At 35.2% G+C, this 24,507-nt stretch overlaps 2 protein-coding genes across 3 annotated transcripts in view; one reads left to right on the plus strand and one right to left on the minus strand.

The window, feature by feature from the left end:
* The first annotated feature begins 4,910 nt into the window (after positions 1-4,910).
* On the plus strand, positions 4,911-14,652 carry LOC110384674 (angiotensin-converting enzyme). The gene is made up of 10 exons (XM_064042119.1): positions 4,911-5,037; positions 7,636-7,997; positions 8,343-8,731; positions 9,219-9,407; positions 10,576-10,682; positions 11,453-11,598; positions 12,205-12,313; positions 12,695-13,314; positions 13,761-13,916; positions 14,386-14,652. Exons 2-10 carry the CDS (start codon positions 7,672-7,674, stop codon positions 14,546-14,548), a joined length of 2,205 nt encoding a protein of 734 aa, XP_063898189.1. The 5' UTR covers positions 4,911-5,037; positions 7,636-7,671; the 3' UTR covers positions 14,549-14,652.
* Positions 14,653-16,187: 1,535 nt separating this feature from the next.
* LOC110384676 (uncharacterized) overlaps positions 16,188-24,507 on the minus strand; it is a 42,661-nt gene continuing 34,341 nt past the window's right edge. Inside the window, exons 3-7 of one of the 2 annotated variants that reach the window (XM_021346084.3) lie at positions 21,476-21,587; positions 19,962-20,021; positions 17,892-18,145; positions 17,088-17,255; positions 16,188-16,579 (exon numbers count right to left, since the gene is read on the minus strand). In XM_021346084.3, the coding sequence (XP_021201759.3) occupies positions 16,347-16,579; positions 17,088-17,255; positions 17,892-18,145; positions 19,962-20,021; positions 21,476-21,587 (827 nt within the window). In that variant the 3' untranslated portion in view covers positions 16,188-16,346. The remainder of the gene's footprint in view (positions 16,580-17,087; positions 17,256-17,891; positions 18,146-19,961; positions 20,022-21,475; positions 21,588-24,507) is intronic. The other variant, XM_021346085.3, reaches the window with a different exon arrangement.

The following is a 24,507-nucleotide window of genomic DNA, read 5'->3' on the forward strand; positions in this document are numbered from 1 at the left end:
GATGACGCCATTTTGAAATAATGTTGTTTTCGTAGGAGTTTTTATTTCAGAAGCAAGTAAGTCTGAGTCTTATCAAGGGGTATCGGGTTGCCCGGGTAACTGGGTTGAGGAGGTCAGATAGGCAGTAGCTTCTTGTAAAGCACTGGTACTCAGCTGCGTACGGTTAGACTGGAAGACGATCCCAACATAGCTTTAAGGTTGGCTGTAAGAGAACCCAATTCTGGGTTAAGCTCGCCATTGTACATAAACTGTCTTTATTATTTTTTAATATGTATTGTTAAGTGTGCAATAAAGAATAAGAATAAGAGGCTCGGGAGATGATGATGATGATTTCTGATGGAATAATTTCTCATAGGTATGCAATATCCTTACACTTTCTTACTAATAATATAAATGCAAAAGTTACTCTGTCTGTCTGTATGTCACTCTTTTATTTCAATTAACTCACGTAAGTAGGTACGTGAATATAGAGCCTGAAAAAAGATATAAGCAACCTTTTATCCAGCTGCGGCAAGTAGTTGTCTAATTTGGAACCGCGGGGCACGGAGAGTTACTAATCTAAAAATTCTTTACATTTTTAGAAATATTGAAGCGGAATGCTTGCAATAAAATACCTAGGTATATGTTGCAGGAATTGTAGGAATGTAATATAGTGAAGATTTATGTAGGTATATGGAGCAACTTTTTATCGATTCTTTAGATGCAGCTGCGATTTTTATGACGTCAAATTCCATAACGCGTTATATCAATGTAGGATTTCCGTTTAAATAAATATCTTTGTATACCTTTACCTAACTATCGTTGTAAAATTATCTTGAGATGAATCTAGGAATCTAAAGAAGATTGACAACTATAGTTACCCACTATTTTATTTTAAATTAGTTGGTCCTTTATAGGTACTATCTTCAAGCTCTTTCTGTTTAACCCAAGGGAACTACTTCTCGTATCTCTATTGAAATTAGCCCACAATCTCAGGTTTCTCAGGTTCTAGGATCGCAATTTTCAATAGTTTTTCATGAAAGCGAGACAGTCACTTTACATTTTTAATAATATAAAAAATTAAATTATAAATTTAAAAAAACCCCCGACCCAAAAAAAATACGCAATAATTATGACAAAAGGTTAAAAACGCTAAACCCTATAAAAAGCAAAAAATAACTTTTAACACTACGTAAACTAAATTTTGTCGTGTCGGGGGACCGCTCTAATTCATTACTTTAGATACGTGTTTTTTTTTTTAAACGAATGTTGTAATTAGGTAGGTATCATTTGATTTATGTAAGTATTTATGAAGGTAAAAAGCGGTCCCCCGACACGTCAAAATTTAGTTTACGTAGTGTTAAAAGTTATTTTTTGCTTTTTATAGGGTTTAGCGTTTTTAACCTTTTGTCATAATTATTGCGTATTTTTTTTGGGTCGGGGGTTTTTTTAAATTTATAATTTAATTTTATTTCATGCTTTTTAAAGGAGCTCCTTAATTTTTCCTTCTTTCATTTAATTTATTTTATCTTAAGAAGAGGTCGCTATATGCGATCTCGGCCAAAGGAAGCTGTTTAACAATCCTCATGACAAACTGGCTCTGGGAGAATTGCACAGATTGAGAAACAATAAAGAACCTTTGAACATTCTAGATTTTCAGCAAAAATATAAATCGGTTTATCCGTTTCATTCCGGCATTCCAGAGTTTCATCCGCCACATCCCATTTCCAGCATCAGGTTCTCGTGAATCAGAAACATGAAGAGAGCTCGTCAAGACAAATTCAACGAGCCCAAACTCGATGGGTTTACTAAAAGGCAGTTCAGGGTTACGTCTCCTACCTTCGTGCCCTAACAGCAGACCAGCTCAGTGGTTCCAAAAGACATTAGTATTTCAAATTTCAGATCCCACATATACTTGCAAGTAAAGTGAGCGTGTAACATTCCTATCACATCTAGCAAATGAGCTGATGACCTTGAAGACCTGAACCGATTTCCACCAAACATAGCTAAGAACACTCCCGACTGACATACCTTTTAAACAAAAAAAACCGCATTACAATCGGATCATCCGTTTGGGAGCTACGATGCCACATACACACACACACACACACACACACACACACACACACACACACAGACACGTCAAACTTATAACACCCCGTCGTTTTTGCGTCGGGGGTTAAAAAAGAAATATGTCTAGATTCATACCCAAATCGAAGACTAGGTATGTAATGTAAATATGTATGGTAGAATTCTGCCTATCCCTTCAAGATTAAACACCGTAATATAACCTCTACAGTACCAATCCCCCATTTTTAATTAACCTCAACCTTAGAACGAGATAATCTTAACACAAATAAATAAAACAACAGTCGTCCACTGATCTGTGTTTACCGCACAAATTAAGATTGAAAATGTTTTTCTTGCCCCCAAGCCGATTTATAAGACGAGCCGTGTTAATGAAACTGGGCCATTTGTTCTTTTTATGTAATGTTATATGTTTTAATTTAAGGGTGTTTTTGACCGACTTCGAAAATAGGAGGAGCTCAATACATCGAGTGTAATGAGACTAATGACAGTGTTTTGGAAGGCTCGATAATCTGTGGGTCACGGCTGTCATTCGAACATCTTTGGCTGTCGTTACGGGTAAGAACCCAGTAAGTCTGACAACCAGTCTTACCTCGGTTATTTATTGGGTTGCCCAAGTAACTGGGTTGAAGAGACCAGATAGGGCAATCCCTCCTTGTAAAACACTGGTACTCAACTGCATATAGTTAGAATGGAAGCCAATCTCAACATAGTTGGGAAAAAGCAAGACAGGTGATCATGCACAATGATTTGTTGCCAAATATTTATATTAAAATATTGCATTGTTATTGCAGATCTAGGGACCGAATTAGGAATTTAAAAAATACACATATAAAACACGAGTTTATACAAAAATTGGGCGTCAAATAGAGTCGAAGAACACCTCCACATTGCTGTCATTCTTAGATTATCCATCTTAGAGTACTCACACATTGCAGATTAAACAGGGCCGGCAGTTGACCTGATGATTGTCTTAAAATTATTTTTTAACAGTAAATCTTGATTCCCCCAATCAAAGTTTTCAATCGATCTGATACCGTCTAAATATCTGATCTTTGTTCTGTGTGTGCTACCATTCATCTTCATACTCATTTATGAGCCCAAACAAACCCGAACGGGGTCCACCTGGGCCAAAGCCTGTCGGGGCTACACGAACTCTTACTTATATTTATAAAGCTTATAGTAAATTAATTTCCATTCTATATTCTAACAACTGAATACGTCAAGTAGTAACATTTATAGGGCCACAAATAGTGTGGGCAGCTAAGTTCGAACAAATTAAGATGGAGAGAGCTGTCACGAGACGATCGCAGGGCTTATCCTTATTACAATGGAAGATAGGAATGTGGTACAGATAGAGTAAGGATAGTTTGTTCTGAGCACTTGTTGATTCAGCCAGAATAAGGATGGAAATTACAGTTTTCTCTGTGGTTACAACTGAAAAAGACAAGTAAATAGAGAACTGCATTACTCCGAAAAATGTGCTGTAGAAACCAGCACATTCTCGTGCTACAATTTTCGTAGATAAAAGTGCCTGAAAACGAGTCTATATTTTACCAAATACTGATGTTCAATTTGATTGATTTGCCTCGTTGGTCTATAAATATGTTTACGGGTATTCGCATAGCGCAACTGCTGCGCACGGGGTCTCGGGCTCGATTCTTAGTTCAAACCATAATCGCTTTGTTTAAGACTTTCACGAACCAGCCTGATGTCTGAAAGTTGGTGATTGATACGTACACCCGTGCACCGAAGAACACGTTGATGACCGATAGGGATAGATATAGGTCAGCGCCCCTTGTCTCTCCCCGGTCTTGTCGGATTGTCGTCCGATCGGACTATAAGAGTGAAGGCACCTGTGTCTGCGCAAATGCTTGTGCACTATAATAGATCCTGCACAGCTTACTTATCTCCTTAGTGCAAACTTCTACCTATTTAATTCCAAAGATCAAATAGCAAAATTGCATTCACTTTTATAAAAAATAAGGCAAAAATTCACAAAAAAAAACAAAACCAATTTTCGCGAGCACCGAAATGAATCAAAAACACATATGTAAGTACATATCATTATAATCTGATATTGCGTACATATGACAATAAATCGTTTATGTAAAATGATAGGTCGGAGCGTTAATTGATAGCGTCGCGACGCCTACGCTGTGTGCTCAGCCTTATCTGTGAAAGTGAATGAAATGGGGGAAGCGTGAATAGAATTGGGAGGGATGGGTTCCGTGGTGTTTATTGTGTATTTCATATGATTTTCAGGGAGATAAATGCATACCAAAACCAAAATTACTAGTGACAAATGCGTCAAAAAACTTCGCGCAGCTTTCAGTGGCAAAAAGTAATGTTTGCAGATTTGCGCAATCATCTGGCCTAGATGCTTTGTGGCCAATGATGATCAGTGAGATAGGTATTGAATCTTATGTGTAGCTTACCACATCACACGTGAAAAAGTTTGTTTTTATTAGTCATTACTCCTCAAAACTCGCTTAAAACTTAATTTTACTTTGATGCGTCATCTGCCGAGTAACTTACACAATTTTTTTTATTTATTCTTCTTCCAGGTTTTAGAAAATGGAAAATTTTTAATTGTAAAAACTAGGATTCATTTAAACTTAACTTAAAATTGCGGAATCTTGAATTGTTTGTTCAATTAGTCCTTTATAACAAGAAAACGAAGCTATGGAAATTACTAGTGTGTAAACAAAAATAAGTGATCCAAACATTGCAACATTTTCCTTAATCTTTACATTTTAAGCGTTTTTCCTTACACCTTACGGAACCCTAACAATAATGTACGCGCGACTAGAGGTGTTGAGATTTCAGTCGCGTTTGGGATCGCTCGCAGTAACGTCTAAATCCCCACAAATTGTATTGTTTCAATTTATTTAGTTCTTTAGTTCTCTAAATCTTAGAGAAGGACATTGTGTGCGGAATAGTCGGGGAAAGAACACGGGTTTTGTAGAGGTAAGAATTTTGTAAGCATTTACTTTGATGTAAAAATATATTCATGTATAAAAAAAAGTATTTAACCGATTTCAAATAAGTAAATGGCAAATTATTTTATTTTAGTTTTTCATTTTAAATTTCCCTTGGCATTTTTGTTTTGTAATGCACCTTAATTTTATTATTTTTCTTGCTGTGTAAATTTATGTCAAACTTGTTTGAAATCTAGTTCATCCTGCAAATGCTGTGATCTCCCATAATTGGAGAAGCACACAGAAATGTTCTTGTTGTAAAGGTAACAAAATGTAATTGTGTATTCTACGTTGGAGATCCTAAATAAATAAATAAATAAATTATGTGGTTTAGACCTGTAGTTAAGAGTTTCCAAGTATTTTTTTAAAATTTTTTTATTAACGGGCTTGGTCAACCGGAAAAATAAAATAACTTTGCAAGTAATAACAATAACAGACTTAAATAATATAACGGAAAATATCTAAATAATTTACTAATTAAAATAAAAAAGACACATCATTTTTATAAGTTGCAAAACAAAATAAGTTACCAATCGAAAATTAAGAAACATTTCTCTTCAGAATCAAATGTTTTAAATACAATATAAATATTATACACAGTAAAATACTGTGCTGAAAAAAATAAGCCTAAAGAAACATACTTGACACGAGTTTGTAACTTATTTTTAAATGCCAAGTTCTTGGAGTTGGTTTCACCATTTTTCCTTAGAGATGGCCAGTTATGAAAACTTAAAAGAAAAGTGTTATTAACACAATTTCCTGGAAAAAGGCCTCGGACTTAACTTAGGTGTTGATCTTCCTCAAAACGAATCTGACTTCTCGCAATTTATTTAATTTCGTTTTCCTTTTCAACCTCAAAATGTCTATGACCAGATGAGTTATGTTGATTATGTTGATCGGACCCTCAAGACACAAGCTGTAGCTTAGTTTGAGGGTCATTGCCAAACTTTATTGTAATTCTTTTTTGATGAATAAATAATAATTTTGAAATAATTTTGATTTTAAGTGTGACCACTTGAAAATCCCTGACCCTACAAACTTTAAGTCATTCGATAGTTTGTTTGGGCTTATATTAGTAAGCACATAACAACGATCAGGCCAGTAAGTATCAGACCGATTAAAAACTTTAAATGAATTCTCGATTTTCGAAAAAAAAACATCTGCCGTCAACTTTCAGCCGACTGTTTGTTAATACTTTAGTTTTCGTTTTTAAGTGAAATCGAATATCAAAATCCCTTTAATGAATCTTAACGTCGATAATTTACCTTTATGCTAGTTTAACAACAATTTTTTAAATATGATATTCGTGCTCACAAAAGTATCTCAAAAAAATCTATAACGGAAAAACCCATCAGTTTTCAATCTACAACAAAAACGTGGATTCACTATAAAAGCTCGGTATCTAATCAATTGCTAAGAGCCCTTCAGATTTGAGCAGATAATACCTACCTTATCGCCCCCCGATGTAAAAAGTACCTAATTTGCACAGATTACAATATTATTATGGAAAGGGAAATCGGCGTCATCAATGTACCTAAAAGTACGCGCATACTACAAACTTTTAGTCGGCCGATAGTTTGTTTGGGCTCATGAATCTGTAAGAAGATAAATGGAAATGATGATAATGATATCCTTCTCCTACCCGGCTATTATCGGCCACGGCGGCTGTTCTTATGTAAGGAGATCAGCCAACTGCGCAGGACATATCATAGTGCACAAGCATTTGCGCAGACACAGGTGCACTCACTATCCCTTCACTCTCATAGCCCGATTGGACGGCAATCCGACACGACCGGAGACAGATCAGAATATATACATAGGTAACAACGATAAGGTGTTTGTCCGGTATCAGACCGACTAAAATCTCTTCACGATTCTCTAAAAAAAAAAAAAATTTTCACTCACCGGGCCAACAGTTGCCCGACTATTTAATCTACAGTGAGCGGGTATGCTTAGTGCAAACTTTGATTTTTGATATTGAAATATAATATCTGATAGCGGTATATGTGTTAAAATATAAAGGGACGTGATATTTTTTTGTTTTTCACATTTGAAAGGATACCGCTATCTTTTGTTTTATGTGTGGGTTTTCCTACGAATTTGTAATTTTCACGGAAATCTATGTTTGATTAACCGAAATACTGAAACGTCACTTAAAAGTATTGTGTGACAGATATACAATTATGTTTGAGCAGATTTTCAAAATAAAGCTACATTTCAGTATTTGGTCATAGGTCTGAAAGATTAGGAACCTGTTTCCTACAGGTTTACCTGTACCTCAAGGGAATTTCTTCCCGCACCCAGGTAAAAAGTAGCCTGTCTTTTTCGGACTATGAGCTATAAATACTTGTTAGAATAATACGGTTTTCTAAAGTACTTAAGTCCATATTGGCCAATAAATAAGGTCATGAATGCTAAGAAATGGCACAAAACACAAAAGTTCCAAAGAAACTTCCTAACTAAACTAAAATAATTTCATAGTATTCAGAAGATTTTACTTTCTTCTACAAAACTATGTTTGCTCGATTTCACCATCTTATTTTCTTGTACATAACTTAAAAGTTAAGTATTGTATGTCTTCTTTCAGCTAAAATTTTAGCCAACCATGCGATGCTAAAACAACATGGGCTCTACACACACATTTTTACTACTTCTACTATTCAAAACTTGCCTCAGTCAAAATCTATACCACCTTTTCAAGAAAATCAATGAAGAAACTGGCAACTTTAGCAGGGAAGCAGCCAATCTAGCATGGGAATCTTCAATAAGCCCTGGCAACCCTCAACTACCAGCTCGCTCGGCTATATACCAGAAAAGTCGTTTAATATGGCAACACAAAACGTGTGATGAACTGGCAACACTGTCTAATCGTCAGTCGTTGAATAGCACTCAAGAAAGACAGTACTATTTGTTGTGTAGGGGTCCAGAGTTTACTTATGAGGAAACCAGGTACTTATAGCTCATTATATGGTCATTAAAATCATCTATTTTCATACAGAGAAAAAATGAACGTTAATCATCACGCATGAAGGCGATTTCAGGTTTCTCAATATATTTTCCTTTACCTAGTCATTTATGTTCAAGATACACTGAGAAAGTATAGGTAACTTAGAAAAGTTACCTTGATAATTGTCTGGAATCAAACAGCAGTTTACTGCTACTTGAGAGGCTTGACATGATAGCCCAGTGCTTATCATCATGACTATCATCATGACTCTCATGACTATCATCATCATCATGACTATCATGATTTTTTATCTCATCATCTCTACTAAACTATTCTTTTATTTTCAGAACTACAAGTAATCTTTACGAAGAACTTCAATCAATTTATTCAGACGCCGAAATCTGCATCCCAAGCGACTCAAACATATCTCCAGACAATTTGACAGCTGTCGAAGAAGCCATCTTGAATTATCTGTCAAACGTCAAACAGTTCTTCCGTTATGAATACGGCGATTCAAATCTTTTTGCCGCCAAAATTGCTGTCAGCAAAAACGTACAAGAAAATGAGGTTCTATGTTTGAAAGGTGAAGCCGATTTTGAGAAATTGATGGCTTTTTCGAGAAATGAAGAGGTTTTGAGATGGTTATGGCAAGTTTGGAGGGAAAAAGTTGGGCCTCCGATGAAGGAACCTTACAGAAGATTGGTGGCTATTGAAAATAGGGCTGCTAGAAGGAATGGTAAGTAGCTGGATCATTTAGAGGTAAAGGTATACCTGCCGCGGTTCAACTCGCTTACTGGGTCTTAGTAGCTTATTGCCGTCTTCATCTTTTGACTCCGAAGCCTACTTGTCTTTGTTAAAGTGTTAAAACGTTTCAAAAAGACTTTTGCATTCATAGAAATTCACATTTTCAAGAGGAGAAAAAAAATGGCAAAGTGAAAGTCAATGTATAAAACATAGGTAAAAATAAGTATAATTTGCGTTTAGGACGACTGTACACCACGGCGGCTGTTCTCTATACATACTATAGTTAGCGAAGGACATATTATAGTTTGGGCTGCTTTGAGAATATTTCTTAAAGCCATATAAGACTATTTCGGCCTGACCCGAGAATCGAACTCGCCTAGCTGTCGCGCTATGCAACTATTAGACTAACGACAACAACATTGTCATAGACTCCATCATTCAAAATCCAACAGCTTCTCACATGACCCTATATATTCCAGGTTATCCCGACATAGGAGCATCCTGGCGTGATGAACTCGAGACACCAATGCTGCGTCACCTCTGCCGCCATCTTTACGAAGAAGTGAAACCTCTATACAGGCTGCTACATGGTGTCATGAGGTTCTATCTGCGAAGGTTCTATGGGGATATTGTTCCTGAGTATGGCACTATTCCTGCTCATTTGTTGGGTATGTTGGTATTTTTGTCGTATTTCGGAAGGTAGGTTAGAATGGTTTCGGCTGGTTTGACTTTGAGCCAGAAATTACTCTTGCTAAGGGGTATCGGATTGGAAGTCAGATAGGCAGTGGTTCTATGTAGAACACTGGTACTCAGCTGCATCCAGTGAACATCGATGTCAACCCCAACGTTGATGGCGTTTTGAAGGGTTTTTAATGGAGAGAATTTGGCTATATTAATAAGGCTCTATTTTCTATTGAAGGGTGTTGTTAAATTAAAAAGGCAATTTTTTGCGTCTTTTTTATATTGCTTAGTTATGAATATTCCATGGGGCTATTGACCTATAATCCGACTATTATTAATCGGATTAAGAGCTTCAAGCTTCGTAGAGCTAATTATTAAAAAGCATCTTAACTTTATTTTTTTACTTAATTCGTCGTTAATTTGAAAAATATCTTGTCTGGTGACCATAAATTATTTTATCTTGGATCTCCAAAAATAGATTCATTGTCTATCAATCAACTGATTTACAATAAGGCTAGCCCTTTGGTAATATCTGTTGACAGAGGCACAATCCTAAAGTAGATTTATTTGGAATGCTCGAGCAAGCGGCAGCCCATAATTTCTAAGAAAACATGCGGTACATTAAACAATGAAAATTCTTAATTACTTGACTCAGAAAATTAATTTAATTTGGATCCAGTAAGGAATGACACGATGGCTCCAAAGCTATTCCGTTCGATTCGTGGGGAGCGTAGTACCTACATTTTATTTACTGGTCCCGGGTTCGATCCCCAGTTCGGTCGACATTGGTGTGATGAGGATACTTCTTGGCTGAGGTCTGGGTGTTACAATATGTATTAATAAATATGTATATATGTAGCTTATCAGTTGTGTTGGCACCCATAACACAAGTTAATTAATAACTCTCCATGAGGCTAACCGACTGTGTGTGAAAAGTCCCGTCATTATATTATATTATATATTTATTAAGCAAGTTATATCTCGATCTATCAGCAAACCATAAGAAACGAAAAATTAAAAAATAAATTCTAGTATATTCTAACGAATAATAAGAAATCACCCTTCGATCCGCTCTAGGACCGAGATTTCTAAAAGGGTAATTTGTTCCTGAAGGGGACTTCAAGGCAGGTTTTTATCTATTCAGTAATATTTCAGGTAACCTCTGGTCACAGAACTGGGAACCTTTGGCGGATCTTCTGTTGCCACAAACTATAGATTTGGATGAAAGCATCAAGAAGCTCAATTGGACTGTATTACATATGGTTAGTTTAATTTTTTTTTGTAACATTGCTGTGACGTTAAGGTGTCTACACACCAAAGCCGCTGATGCCGGCGGCACAGCCCGGCGGCCCAACCCGCCGGCCGTATTTTGTACAATCATGCCGCCGGCTTTCATATAGTATTTGACAATTACTAGAACACCACATGCCGCGGCAGTCGTGCCGCCGGGCTGTGCCGCCGGGTCAGCGGCTTTGGTGTGTAGACCCCTTTACGTTACATTTACGTTTTACGTACTTTAATTAAACTTATTCCGTTTTACCACAAAAACTTTTAAACGTCAGTTTATGCCTTGTCTAAAAAAATGTCAAATTATGACGTTGACTTATGGTTCATTTTGCAGCCAAAATTTTATTAGACAAGTGTAAAACAGGGTTTAAAGTTTTTATAGTAAGGCCATATATATTTATTTTAGTTGGTAGCGGTTTCACCCGCGCCCTTTAGAAAGCGCTCCATGTACCTATTTAAAAAGTAGCCTTACTCGATAAATGGAGCGAATGAAGCTATCTAAATCTGAAAGAAATTGAAATCGGTCCAATAATTACTGAAGTTAGCGCATTCAGGCAAACAAACTATTCAGCTTCATAATATAGAAATGGGTATATTATGGGTAGATATTTAGATATCCTACATAACAAAACTATTTACATTGTATGTACGTTTTTTTTTATCGAAAACTTCTTTAAGCCTACAGATATTCCAAAAAAATCTTCGATAGATCTTTAAAATAATATCTTCAACATTAAACTGTCAGGTTCGAAGAGCAGAAGATTTCTACCAATCGATGGGTCTGCCCGCCATGACAGACAAGTTTTGGCGCGAATCTGTGTTTGCGCGGGAAAACAGTGACACGCGCTGTCATGGCACTGCGGCGGACATGTTTCAAGATGGCGACTTTAGGTAAGTCTTTCAAGAGTTCTTTATGTACCAGGGCCGCGGCCACTCTTTCGAACAACCCCACGGCCCTGGTAGGGAGGAACAAGCAATGCTAAAATCTCGGTTTCGAATAAAATGTTCATGATAACATGATGAGTGGGTTCTTCTGTCTCAAAGTACGTGTATAGGCTGATACAAAAATAATCGTAAAGCTGAAAGGGGAATAAAGAGCCAAACTTAATTCACTAAAATCTAAGCTACCTCTTCTCTATTTATATGAAGGAAAGTCTTAGGGTGCTTACATAAAGAAACAGGTTGCCTGTTTACCTGTTTCTTTATAAGTGAGTCAATAGGATTGTATTGAAATATTATACCTGCACGGATCGGTACCTACCCGTACAGGTTTGTCTGTACCGGCAACCTGTTTCTTTATGAAGGCACCCTTATTTGTTATTATATTTATAACTCTAAAACGGCTTAACTGATTTGGCTGAAAATTGATGATAATAGCATAGGTGATTTTTATGTCTCCAATAGCTATGATATGAGAAATGCTATAGATATGGGAAGCAGTTTCTTCAGGACACGGGTGAAACCACATATAAAAGCTAGTCTTGTATTTATTTCCAGACTGCTGTACTGTTCTGGTACCTCTAAAGAAGACTTCTACGTGCTCCATCATGAACTTGGTCACATACAGTATTACATGTCTTATGAACATCAACCACCTATATTTAGGGTAAGAAAACTTTCTACCTTTAAGACATTGTGCATTTTGCATACAAGTATGGTTCATCCAGTTTCGAGAGATTAAGCATCTATGCTTACATATTTATGTACTGATAATTGAAAAATAAAAGCAAAATAAGGGTCTTAGTCAGTCTTAGTTTACCTATTTACCTCACTGTCTATATTTGATATAGCCTGTTATGAATACACTTACAAGCCACATTATGGCAGAATATGCCGACACAAAACTGCAACACTTTATGTACCATACCTATTTTCTTTATAGCAAATAAAAAAATATTTGACTACCTGATTCAATGCTTCGGTAATTCTCTATTTAATCATCATAATCTCAAGTCAGGTATTAAACAAAATATCTCTTATTTTTCAGCAAGCCAACACAGCACTCCACGAAACTATAGGCGACACCATAATGTATGGGGTTCTAACACCACAACACTTGAACAGACTCGGTCTTATTAACGACTCCCTACTATATACAATGAATGTACCACCAACAAACAGTCCTGAAGTTCAAGATAATAATATTGATCATAATCATAAAGAATGCAGAAGCGAGAAAGACGAAGATTTTGATACAAAAGATAGCAAAGAAACATTGCTTAAAAACATTATAGAAGCAACAAACGAAAAAGATTATAAACTTGCTATAAACAAATTGACAGCTAAACATTATCTACCATTTACAAAATATATCAAAAATGAAAATTTAAATGAACCACCGCCAAAAATTTTCGAAGACAAAGACATAAGTACAGACACAGTGCTTCTTCTAAAAACAGCTTTAAATAAACTACCACAGATACCATTTTCGCTTCTCATAGATGAGTACAGATGGAAATATTTTGAAGGGAGTTTGAGAAAGGAGAATGGGGAGTTTTGGGCCATGGCTAGAGAGTTGCAGGGCATAGCACCGCCTAGTGAGAGAGGGGAGGAGTATTTTGATGTCGGAGCGAAGTTTCATGTTCCTGATAATACTCCTTATATCAGGTAAATAGATATGATTTTATGTACATGCATCGACGCATCTCAAAGAAATAAGCGTGTTAAAAAATAATCATAATAAATCGCGGTATATAGTTCGCACCACTAAAGTTTGCAATTATGATGTTAACCATTGACTCTTTGCGCATTTGTCGAAAAGCTTTGCTTGTCCGAAGCTGTACTGTTTGTGTATTGACTTACACACTAGTAAAAAAATTAGTTAACACTGTGTGGCATCAAGTGCCTGACCTAAGAATTTCAAAGTCATGTGGCGAGAACTATTCTTCTAAAATCCCAGCTTCATTTTATCAATATAATAAACTACCTTCCACCAGCAGTTTCACCCCCGCCCCATGGAAACTTCTCTACTCATCCGGATAAAGAGTACCTTACAGTCTCCCTCGTGTATCAAACACTAAAACAATGCTCAAAAACCCTTCAAATCCTTCCAGATACTTCCTCAGCAGTTTCCTCCAGCACCAGCTCTTCGAGAAGCTATGCAAAGCAGCAGTCTTCGGCCGTCGCAGCGTGGACGGTGATGTGCCAGATAGCATCAGTCTGACGCGGTGTGACATATACGGGTCCAAGGCTGCTGGCAAGATTTTGAAGTAAGTATAGTCAGTATAGGTCTGTTATTTAGTATTAGGTGTTTTCCCACGGTTTCATACACGTCCCGAGGAAACTAGTTCCTGCACCCAATAAGTATAGTTCCAAGGACCCCTAAATAAAGTGACATCTACTACACTTTCGGTAAATGTTTTTGAAAATCGATTAAGTAGATTTAGAGATACATCCTTAAACGTCACAAACTTTTCCTCTTTTGTTGTTTTATCTTTCAACAAAAGTTTTACATAAAGAATCGTGTGAAATGCGTTCTTTCTCATTTATGTACAAAATTACTAAGGCCCAAGGTCACCAACAACAACATATACGTCAGTTTTCCTAAAACCACTGTTTAATATGATTTTCTACGACCAATTATAAAAGTAAACAGTTGCTTTAAAAAACGGACGTTTATGTTAACGGTAAACTTAAGCCTCTGTATTGACAAACGTTTTTTCATAATATTATTTTCAGAGATTTCATGTCACGCGGCCACTCGCAGCACTGGAGAGAGATCTTACGACAAACGCTAGGAGAAGACGACATATCAGCAGCAGCTCTTAATCGCTACTACCGACCTCTGTACGAGTTGTTAGAGAAATTCGTGCGCGCGCATCGAGTTCCTATTGGCTGGTAAACAAATTAAAAAAAGAATGTAGATTTTTTTTTGTTTTTTTCATTCTAGTCAAATGTTTTGTACTTATTTATTTTGATACGAAATGTCTGAATAAGATTCAAAATACGCGGTTAATGGTACAAAATTAAAAACAAAATGTATTTTTGAAAAACCTTTTGAATATTTTTGTTGAAATCTTGAAATTAGATTATGTTGTTTTCTCAAAGTTTAATGTCTAGTCATATATTTATATCATTAGCTGTAAGGATATACATATATTATCATAAAATAAATCGATGTAAAATAAAACGACTTTTTAAATTAACAATAAATACAATTTATTAAATTAACATTAAATAATGTATTTTTATCAACAACGATTTTTGTCTGCGTTAATAAAAAAAAAACTTAAAATTATTTTTAACAAAAAATAGAAAAAAATGGTACAAAATAAATTAAAAGCAGAATAACTTACTTCAAGCGCTTTTAAATTAATACTTAATTAATTTATTTACATTAAAAAAATGGTAGAAAAGGTAAAAATATTTTTGTTACGTATTTATTTACACATAGCAGGATATTTACAAAAGGTGTTAGATGTTTTTAATGCAATGAGAATTGAGGACAGTTTTCTTATTATAATCAACCATTTTTATATACCCACAGCTTAATTTTGAAAATCTACTGGCACTTTCACAATTAATTGATCGTCCAAAAATGAGTTTAATAAAAAATGCATAGAATTTTCGGTAAAATCTCTCACAAAGAAAAACATGATTTTTCCATAATTCTACAAAGTCCAATTATCCCCAATCTCCCCACATCAAACTAAGGCACTATTCAATATGTTAATATTGCAATTTAAAGCGAGTATTTATGCAACAATATTCCTCATTGAATTCATTATTTTATCACAATTAAAAACCTTAAAAAATAAACGAGTCCTTCAAAATACATGACTTTAGATTTTTTGTTCAGAGAAAAGTAAAAATTATATAAAAATACATGTATGGTAATTCTATTGACTATTTGGTGGAATAGGGTTATTATCTAAACGTAAGTCGTTGGTAATATACAAATACGACAGAAACGTTTTGTCGTATACGACAGCTGATTTCATAATAGTTTATCTTACGACAGTTTAATTTTTGCTCCACGGTATATTTTATCAATATTTTTCTAAGTATTCACAAAGTGTACTGATTTTATGTACCATTTGTTAATTTATTTATGTTATTTACTGAATATTTAAACTAGAACGTTGTAAAAAAATATAATCTCTTTTATTTACCAATTTTCTTCTTTTCTCAAATCTGTCAAGTTTCACAATACATTATTGCATACTCTTCAAGAACCTTACTTTTGGAAATCTATACTACATCTGGTTTCCTGAATACGACATTGGTTCCTCAGTAAGTCAGTAAGTCACTCACGTTCTATTGAACCAATCTCTGAGGCGCGATACTCCTCTAAAAGACAATATAACTAAATATAATTTAAACATGACTCAGTTTCTTAAATCAGATCAATTTGATTCAACTGATTTACACAAAGAAATAGGCAGTTTAATTTATATTTAGTTACCATTGCATTTAGTACAACCCACTCAAAATGTGCCTTCACCCTTTGTATGAGCGCAGATCTACGCGAGACACAATGGATATTTTATTGTTCTCTAATTAACGGCATTCAAGAGGTTAAAAGTTATCTAAAAATCAACTCCACAAAAAAATTGACACAGAAAATTCCAGAAACGCAACTCACTCAGTAGAGAAGCACTCAAAGTCTTATCGATTATCGATATTCACTTCTATCGATGCTATGACAGCGTAGTAGCGTGGGATATCCAGTCTACCGTGTGAGCCACTCGATGGTAGATCCCAGGCTGGCCTCTACTGGCACAGGAGTAGCCTGCGGAGACCACGCCGATGAGGTACCAGCGGCCTGACCTCTCCAGCATCAGGGGCCCCCCACTGTCGCCCTGGCAGGAGTCTTTGCCGCCGCCTCGGTAGCCAGCGCAAAGCATTTCAGGGTATATTACCACGTTTATACCTGGAATTTTAAGGGATTTTTTTAAGAATACCTCTAGATATAAGCTTGAACGAGTTATTCCCAATTTGTCATTAGTACCGATTGGTGTTAAGGAGGCTTTAATCATATTTCTAAATATCACAGGTTGTCTAGGTTTAAACATAAATACAAATACATAAGCTCTCGATAATCATTGCTCAAATATTTTTTCTACCTTCTAGGAACTACTTGACAGGCTATGACTCCGTGGATGGCTGTCCATCATTTCATAATGAGATTCTTTGTGTTTCAGAGGGTACGTTCAGTTGATGGGTCCTGGTTGTCATTTGAAAACCTTTAGTAGTGGTTATAGGTATTCAGAAGCCAAAAAGCTTTGACAACCAGTCTTATTTAGGGGTATCGGGTTTGCCATGTAACACTGGTTCTCAGCTGGAAACCGATCATAGCTGAGAAAAAGGCAGTGACGTACTATTTTTTTGATATATTCATCAATTATTAGAAAGAGGAATTTAACTAAACATAAACTTACCATTAGCCCGATGCCACCTCTCGCAGACCCTATTATCCAGTACCGGCACGTCCACCGCCTGCAGGGTGCGTGGGCGCAGCCGTGAGCCGGGGCTCAGCGCGCCCCAACCGGCCGCCCAGCCGTACTGCCCCAGGAAGTCGGAACCGCGCTCCGGTAAGCAGATTGGGGCTGGAAAGAGAGAACGAAGGGTTTAAGTACTTTGAGCAGTCAGAAGACGTGGTGTGAAGTGGATAAGGAGATGAAGAATAGGCTGGAGAAAAAAGGACTATGAGCAGTTTTGTATCAACACTGTACCCACTTTTTCAACAGTAATGAAACTTTAGAGCTTTTGAAGAGCACTTTTATTATTCTCTGGCAGCCAAATACGATTTCAGCGTGAATATGGTGTTGTAGCTCATTTTTACGTGGGGTTTCACGAGGGGTGTGACACATATTTCCCACTACTGTTTTTTGATTGTAATTCGTCTTTTCTTGTCTTATTTTTAACGACTGTTATTTTCTTTTTAATATTATTTTTGTTTATTGTTTGTAAGGCAGTGTCACACGCGGGCGTGAATAAACGTATTTTCTTTCTTTCTTTCTTTTAAAACAGTAGTTAAAAATTGTGTAACGTGCTTCATCGGCTTTGTGAAAAAGAAGCCTTGGATCCTTCGCTCCCGAGTAGAAGCTGCTGAACCAATTTAGATGGGTTTTCAAAATCTGTTCCTTAGATGCAAAGACTTCTGTATAAGGATAGATGTAAGACATAAATAAAAACTACATCATTTATAGCTTATCTGCCCATAAACAAATCTCCATACTCACCTATATGCGGCATATAATGCACATTGCGATCCAACGTCAGCACAGCCACGTCAAACCGATCAGCCTGAGGCGTGAACTTGAAGAGAGGATGCACTTTTATAGTCCTCACGCCAAACGTATAAGCAGGCAAAGGTTCGGCTGCAGAGTTGATGACATAGTCTCCTAATGTCACGCGTACGTGGCGTGGCTGCGCGCGCGCAACGCAATGACCGGCTGTCACCACGTGGCGACGGGATATGAGCGAACCTCCGCATCTGAAATTTTGCAATAGTTTGGTTAAGTTTGGCTGTTGGTTAGTTTGTAAATTCTGTCACAAAATGGTAACTTCTTGCTAGAAAACTTGAGAACTTTTTCATTATTGGGAAATCGGTTAAAAAAACAATTCAATATGAAGAAGGAAGTATACTTTCGAAATTCACGATTTTAGTAACAACTTTTGTACGTAAATAGTCGTGAAGAATTGTAAACCACATTCATTTGAATAAGTCCTCGATAAATGGACTAGTCAATACTGGAAGCCGTTTTCAAATTGGACCAGTAGTTCCTTAATAATGTTAGAAGGAACTACTAGGAACATTGGATATCAAGAATCTCTCCGAAAGTGCATGATAAGCATTATCATGCACTTTGCATGCACATAGATGCACACATGCACAAAGACTACAAACACTACAAAGTCTACGCAAAACAGCTACAGTAAAACAACTGGAATTAAATCTAACCAGTGGGTAGTATTGTGGTAGATGTAACGTGTTTTCTTAACCCGTTCCTTTTCCATACTGGCAGCGATGTAAAAACCAAGTAAAATTAAATTTATCAACACTATAATTAAACAACAACACTTTTTAAAACCCATTTTTTTATGAAAGAAACATTCACATGAACGTCTACTTTAGTTTATTAAATAAATTATAGCAACATAATTATTTACTTTTAACCTACAAACTTGTATGACAAATCTTATCCGCCAAAATGACACACAATAACTTTTGTACGTCAAAAAAATATATAAAGCTAACCATTTACAAACAGATCTATTATGAAACTAAAATTGACACGAATGAAAATTATCTGGCTTATCAAAAGTAGAAGAAGAACTTTGAAGTATCATCATCTCCCGAACCTTTTCCCAACTATATTGGGGTCGGCTTCCAGTCTAACTGAATGCAGCTGAGTACCAGTGTGTTACAAGGAGCGACTGCCTATCTGACCTCCTCAACCCAGTTACCCGGGCCGGGCAAGTCTGTACCCGTTGGTAAGACTAGTGTCAGACTTACTTTAATTTGTAGTGTATCAAAATAAAAGGCATTCTAAAGCGGAAATAAAAATTAAGGCTCCGTTGATGATGAAATGTTTTAGAAACATGCAAAGCATAGCATGCTTCGATACTCAAAATAATTAGAAATCACTTACCTCACCTATTTTGTAAAAAAAGTTAACAAATAAAATAAATGTTAATTGTATATTTAATTATTAGCAATAAAAAAACCTTTTTCAATTGAACAAGAAGAGGAATGTGCGAAAAAGTCGGTGAAAAAATAATAGTAAAAAAACTATTTTTACTACTGCAAAGCTACAAAGAATGGAAGAAAAGTTTTATATAAAAACGAAAGTCTACAAAAGGAAATCCGAATTTTTAAAATACTTAAAAAAGCTGTTTTAAAAATTCGAAATATTAAGAAAATTATAATATTTTACACTAAAACCTCATTAGGTACACCCTAAATACAAAAACATGTTTAGGTTACGTTTCGCCACAAATTAAACACATTTAAGTTCACTTTTAAGACCCAATAAATCAATTACACTTAGTAATTATAAACACATACATTTATTGTTTTTGTAGGTATACGATTTAAATTGCACTGGGAAACGTTAATGACAAAAATATATAAAAAAAATATTTTATAGGCTTTTTCTACGACAACATCCCAAAACATGCATGCTCATGCTAATACTACACTTCCTACGAAGACTTGACCCATAACGTAACATAAACATGTTATAAAACCCACTATAGGACTAAGGTAGGAGTTGCTGGACATCATGCTATCTCTTTCGCACATTTACCTCTCTATCCAACACTGCTTCCAACCAATAAGCTCGAAAATCGACATTAACATGTTGCATCTGGAAAATTAATTATTAATTCAGGTTAATACATTAATTTTTATTAATTGGTAATTTGTTAAATTAGTTATTTTGTGGTTTTGAGTGGAAATAATAAATTATGTAATACAATTTAAATATTTATAACATTCATAAGAAGTGTAGGCCTCATTTCTTGTACGCATTAAAATTTTAAATATTAATTTATACATTATGATTATGATTTTTTTTTAATATTTAGTGAGCTCTGAAAAGGAATTTAGGATTTTTAAATAAAAGTATGTAAAAAATACAATTAAAAAAATGCAGCACATTTTCCCTTCTAAACAGACATTTTTTTACGAAATTATTATTTCCACTCATAAAAGGTAGTTATTTACATAGCTACGCAATATTTAATTCACCCAAATATCTAGTCGTATAATGAATGGTCATACATAAAGATATCTTACATCAAACCTTTTTCGTCAAATTTTAAAATGATTTAAAAAGGTTGCATATAAAAAATATTGCACTTGGAAAAGTAGTTGAAAAACTACTTTCTATGTTCCAATATTATTATTTATTTTTATAGCCAGTAATGCAAGCCAATAATATATTTTATTGAACATAATTGCGTGAACCAAATATTAACTAGGTACTATTTCTATATATAACTATTTCAAAACGATTAATAATTTAGTATATTTTTAGTTTATTAGTGCGTTAATATACAAATGGTTAATCATGTAAAAATATATGATAAATACTGTGCAGTTTTTGTGCTTTTTAACTAAAATAATACACAAAACAACTGTGACAATATAGTGTGATATATAATAATATACAATGCTTCGTAAGTATAGCATAAGGGGTAATTTAAAGGGCTACACCGCTGCGGGATTGTTCGCGCGAGTTACCGCGGCCCTGGTACATAAATGGCTCCAGAAGGAACATGATGGGTTTTAGTCAGTAAGAGGCTGACACTCCCTCACGCTAAACGCACAGCGAGAAGGGTCGTTTGATGATTACCCAAGGAAGAGGGGTTATTCAAAGGAATCTTAACGGTAATTGTATATAACTCTTTCGAGAAAAGGTTGAAATGGAAAGAATGTAAGGAGCACGAGACATACTGAATACATGGAATAATAAGTCCGAGAAAAGTACATTCGGATTCGATGTCCAGTTCCAGATCAGACTACCAATACAACTTTTCTAAGTTACGTATTCAGAATAAAGGTAAAAAAAAAATCTTGAGGGGAGATGGACTTAAAAGGCTTAAATTACCAACACGCCTTGAACAAGCGTGGTGTTTAACACTCATTCTTTCGCGATACGAGAAGAGCCTGATGATTATTTTGATCATATTATGTAGGTAGAATACTGAGGATATGGGAACTTAATAATCAAAAAGGAATAGGTTAGTTTAGGTCAGGATAAAGCTCAAGCAAAATTCGTCCATAAAGTGTATGCAACAGGGTACAGAACTGTATAACCTTGAGGATCCTATCCTGATATAGGCTTGCCAGGGGAAGGTACCGAAGCCCGCGTCATCGCCGCCGACGATACGCCTCTGTGCCGTCTGCTTGCTTACTGCAATGCCACAGCCTGGAAGCAAAGAAATAGAGAATGTTAAAATTGTGTTTTTTTATGAGGTCATGGTGGTTAAATCATAGCTTCTTTACTACGTGTGTATAGGTTTGATTCCAGACGAGAAGCTTATATTATTGATGGATACTAGTGGCTATAGAAATAGAGAGGCCATGGTATACAAAGCGATTCAGAAATAACAGAGATGGGTTTTTGTCAATAAAAGTCTGACACTCCTTGATCATCCATCCATAACGAGAGGAATCCTGTAATAATTTATCACCTACAGAAAAGTCGACGACGTTATTTTAGGAATTGAACGAAAATCTTGCATTCGTGTTATGACTAGGGCTCCACCAAAGGGTAGCGGAGTAGAGAAGTTTTAAAATAACCAATGGAATTGGTGGAGAACCAATAGCATTAGTAAGGTCGAAGATAAAGTTGAAGTGTATGAATATAGGAATATATTACAAATAAATTAAAGTAAGCTGATTGATAGGTCAATACATCTCTGTAGATCAAAATAATGTGCGCTCATCACCTATTTTCAGCTAAAATTCGTCGGCCGTAGTGTAATTATTTAACGTTCACTTTTCAACAATGGTTTAAAACTTTACTAGAACTAGCGTTCTTCAACGTCCAAGGTTCATTATTCTTGCAATTTTCGCAATAAACTCGTAAATTAGATAATAATCGTTAACTGCTTACTCTAATGAAGTTCCGAATGTTGGTTTCAGGTAATTAAAAGTGTATTTCGGTCTATAATTTATGTACTAGATTGTACAAAATCATCAATCATCTGTCTAGCCTTTTCCCAACTATGTTGGGGTCGGCTTCCAGTCTAAACGGATGCAGCTGAGTACCAGTATTTTACATCGAGCGACTGCCTGTCTAATCTCCTCAACCCAGTTACCAGGGCGTAACGATAGCCAAAGATGTACAAATTATATACAGGATATTTAATAAAGGAATGAAGTAACTTTTTTCCATAGGCATATGAATGTCGAAATTACGAACCCTAAATTTAATAGGATTAAAAATTGACCCAATTTTTACGTCATACCTGGATAAGTCCAATTGTCAGCTTTAAAAACTATTATTCCTTTTGACTTCTTTTTTTTAGCTTTCTTCTTTTCATCAGAAAAGGACACCAATAGACATATCATAAACAGTACGAAAATTATTCTCATTTTAGAGTTTATTTCACACACATTTTAAATTATTTTTAACTGCGATTCGTTTTCGTCACACTGTGAAATTTATTTTCAATATTTATATAGATATTTACAACACAAAAAAAAAGTTTTTAACTTATGTTTAAAAATGATTAATTAATGTTAAAATTGATTAATTTAAGTTAACACTTTACTTAATAAAACACATTTTAAAACATTATTTTTCAAAATAATGTAAAAATGCCACATTATTTTTATTTATTTCACTTTAATATTATGTTTTATACATATTACCAAACTGCACAGTTTAATTGACCTTAAAATTGCATCACTCTTTTGTTTAATAGTTTTTTTCGTATATTATATTTGGTTCAATTTTTAACGGACAGTTGCGTGTAACGCTTTGTAACAATATGTACGGACTGAAGTATGAAATTCTTGGTTTACATAACGTGAGTACATAAGCGTTTCCTAGGACTTTCCGTGTAGGAAACGAAGTTTGCCTGACCGAGTGAGTTTATGAAGGAAATATGGCTGTTTGAATATTTTTACATTAATGTGTTTACAAGGCAGATTTATTATGCTTAATGTTTCACTTGTTATTATAATTTCGTACGTCTCTACCAGAACATGGGACTATTTTTGTAAGGCGAACGTGGGGCCGAAGCCAACACACTGAAGCCCTTTTGAGAGTACTTTAATGAAATGGTGACACAAAACCGACGATTATCCCAGTATATAAAATTAAATGTTTCTAAGGACAATCCCTGGTTTTTGCTAAACTGTTACTAGTTAATGAAACTACTTGGGCAATTTTGTATAATATCTATCAAGAGTTTTAATTCCCTAATTCTAGGTACGGGCACGAGACGCGGCGGCTGTTCTTGCAGGAGCTAGCTTTGCCGGACATATAGTTCAAAACTAATTATAAAAAACTTTTTGCATAAAACTAAAAACCGTCTTCAATGATACCCTTAACCTTCTCCTAAATCTGACCAATAGTATGCTATATAAACTACATCAAAGTAGATTAATGCAGAGATAATCGCGTACAAACATACTGAAAACAAACTGAAAACCTCCTTTTTTAAGTAGGTTAACCATCATTCTGGTAACACTCCACAAATTATCGATAATGTTGCCATACCAATATAACAAAACAATAAACCTCATTGATCAGTGAAAGTATTAAATAATGATATGATAATAATCCAACATATATTATACATACATAACATTATGAATAGGTTACGTTACGAAAAACAGTGACTTGCAATGTTTAAACTATAATAAACATCATATGACTGTCACATTTGACGTTTGACATATTTGAATTTGACATTTGCGTCAAACAATTACATTTTAATTGAATAGATAGGCTTGTAACATTTTTAATGCCGCAAAGTCATGTAGTTGTACATTTCTTATAGGTAAGATATCTTAAGCTTTGATAAAATCTCATGGATCTTTATAATTTGGATGTTCTTTTTAAAAGGATTTGTATTCAAAGGGAAAAACGGGACGCTTTTCTTTGTCCGCCTTTCATCAAACTATCTCATGAACCTTGATAGTAGTAGATAATCTATTATTGTCAAATACCAGAATCAGAAGATAATGATGAAAAAATAAAAAAATATACGGCACCCTTTCGAGCGCGAATCCCACTCGCACTTGGCTACTGTTGCTAAATTAATGTCAAAAGTCATCAAAATTGATGTCAATTTTTATCTTAAATTAGCTTTTGCCCGCGGCTTCGCTCTCGT

This window comes from Helicoverpa armigera, chromosome 27, assembly GCF_030705265.1.
Source record: "Helicoverpa armigera isolate CAAS_96S chromosome 27, ASM3070526v1, whole genome shotgun sequence".
Lineage (NCBI taxonomy): Eukaryota > Metazoa > Arthropoda > Insecta > Lepidoptera > Noctuidae > Helicoverpa > Helicoverpa armigera.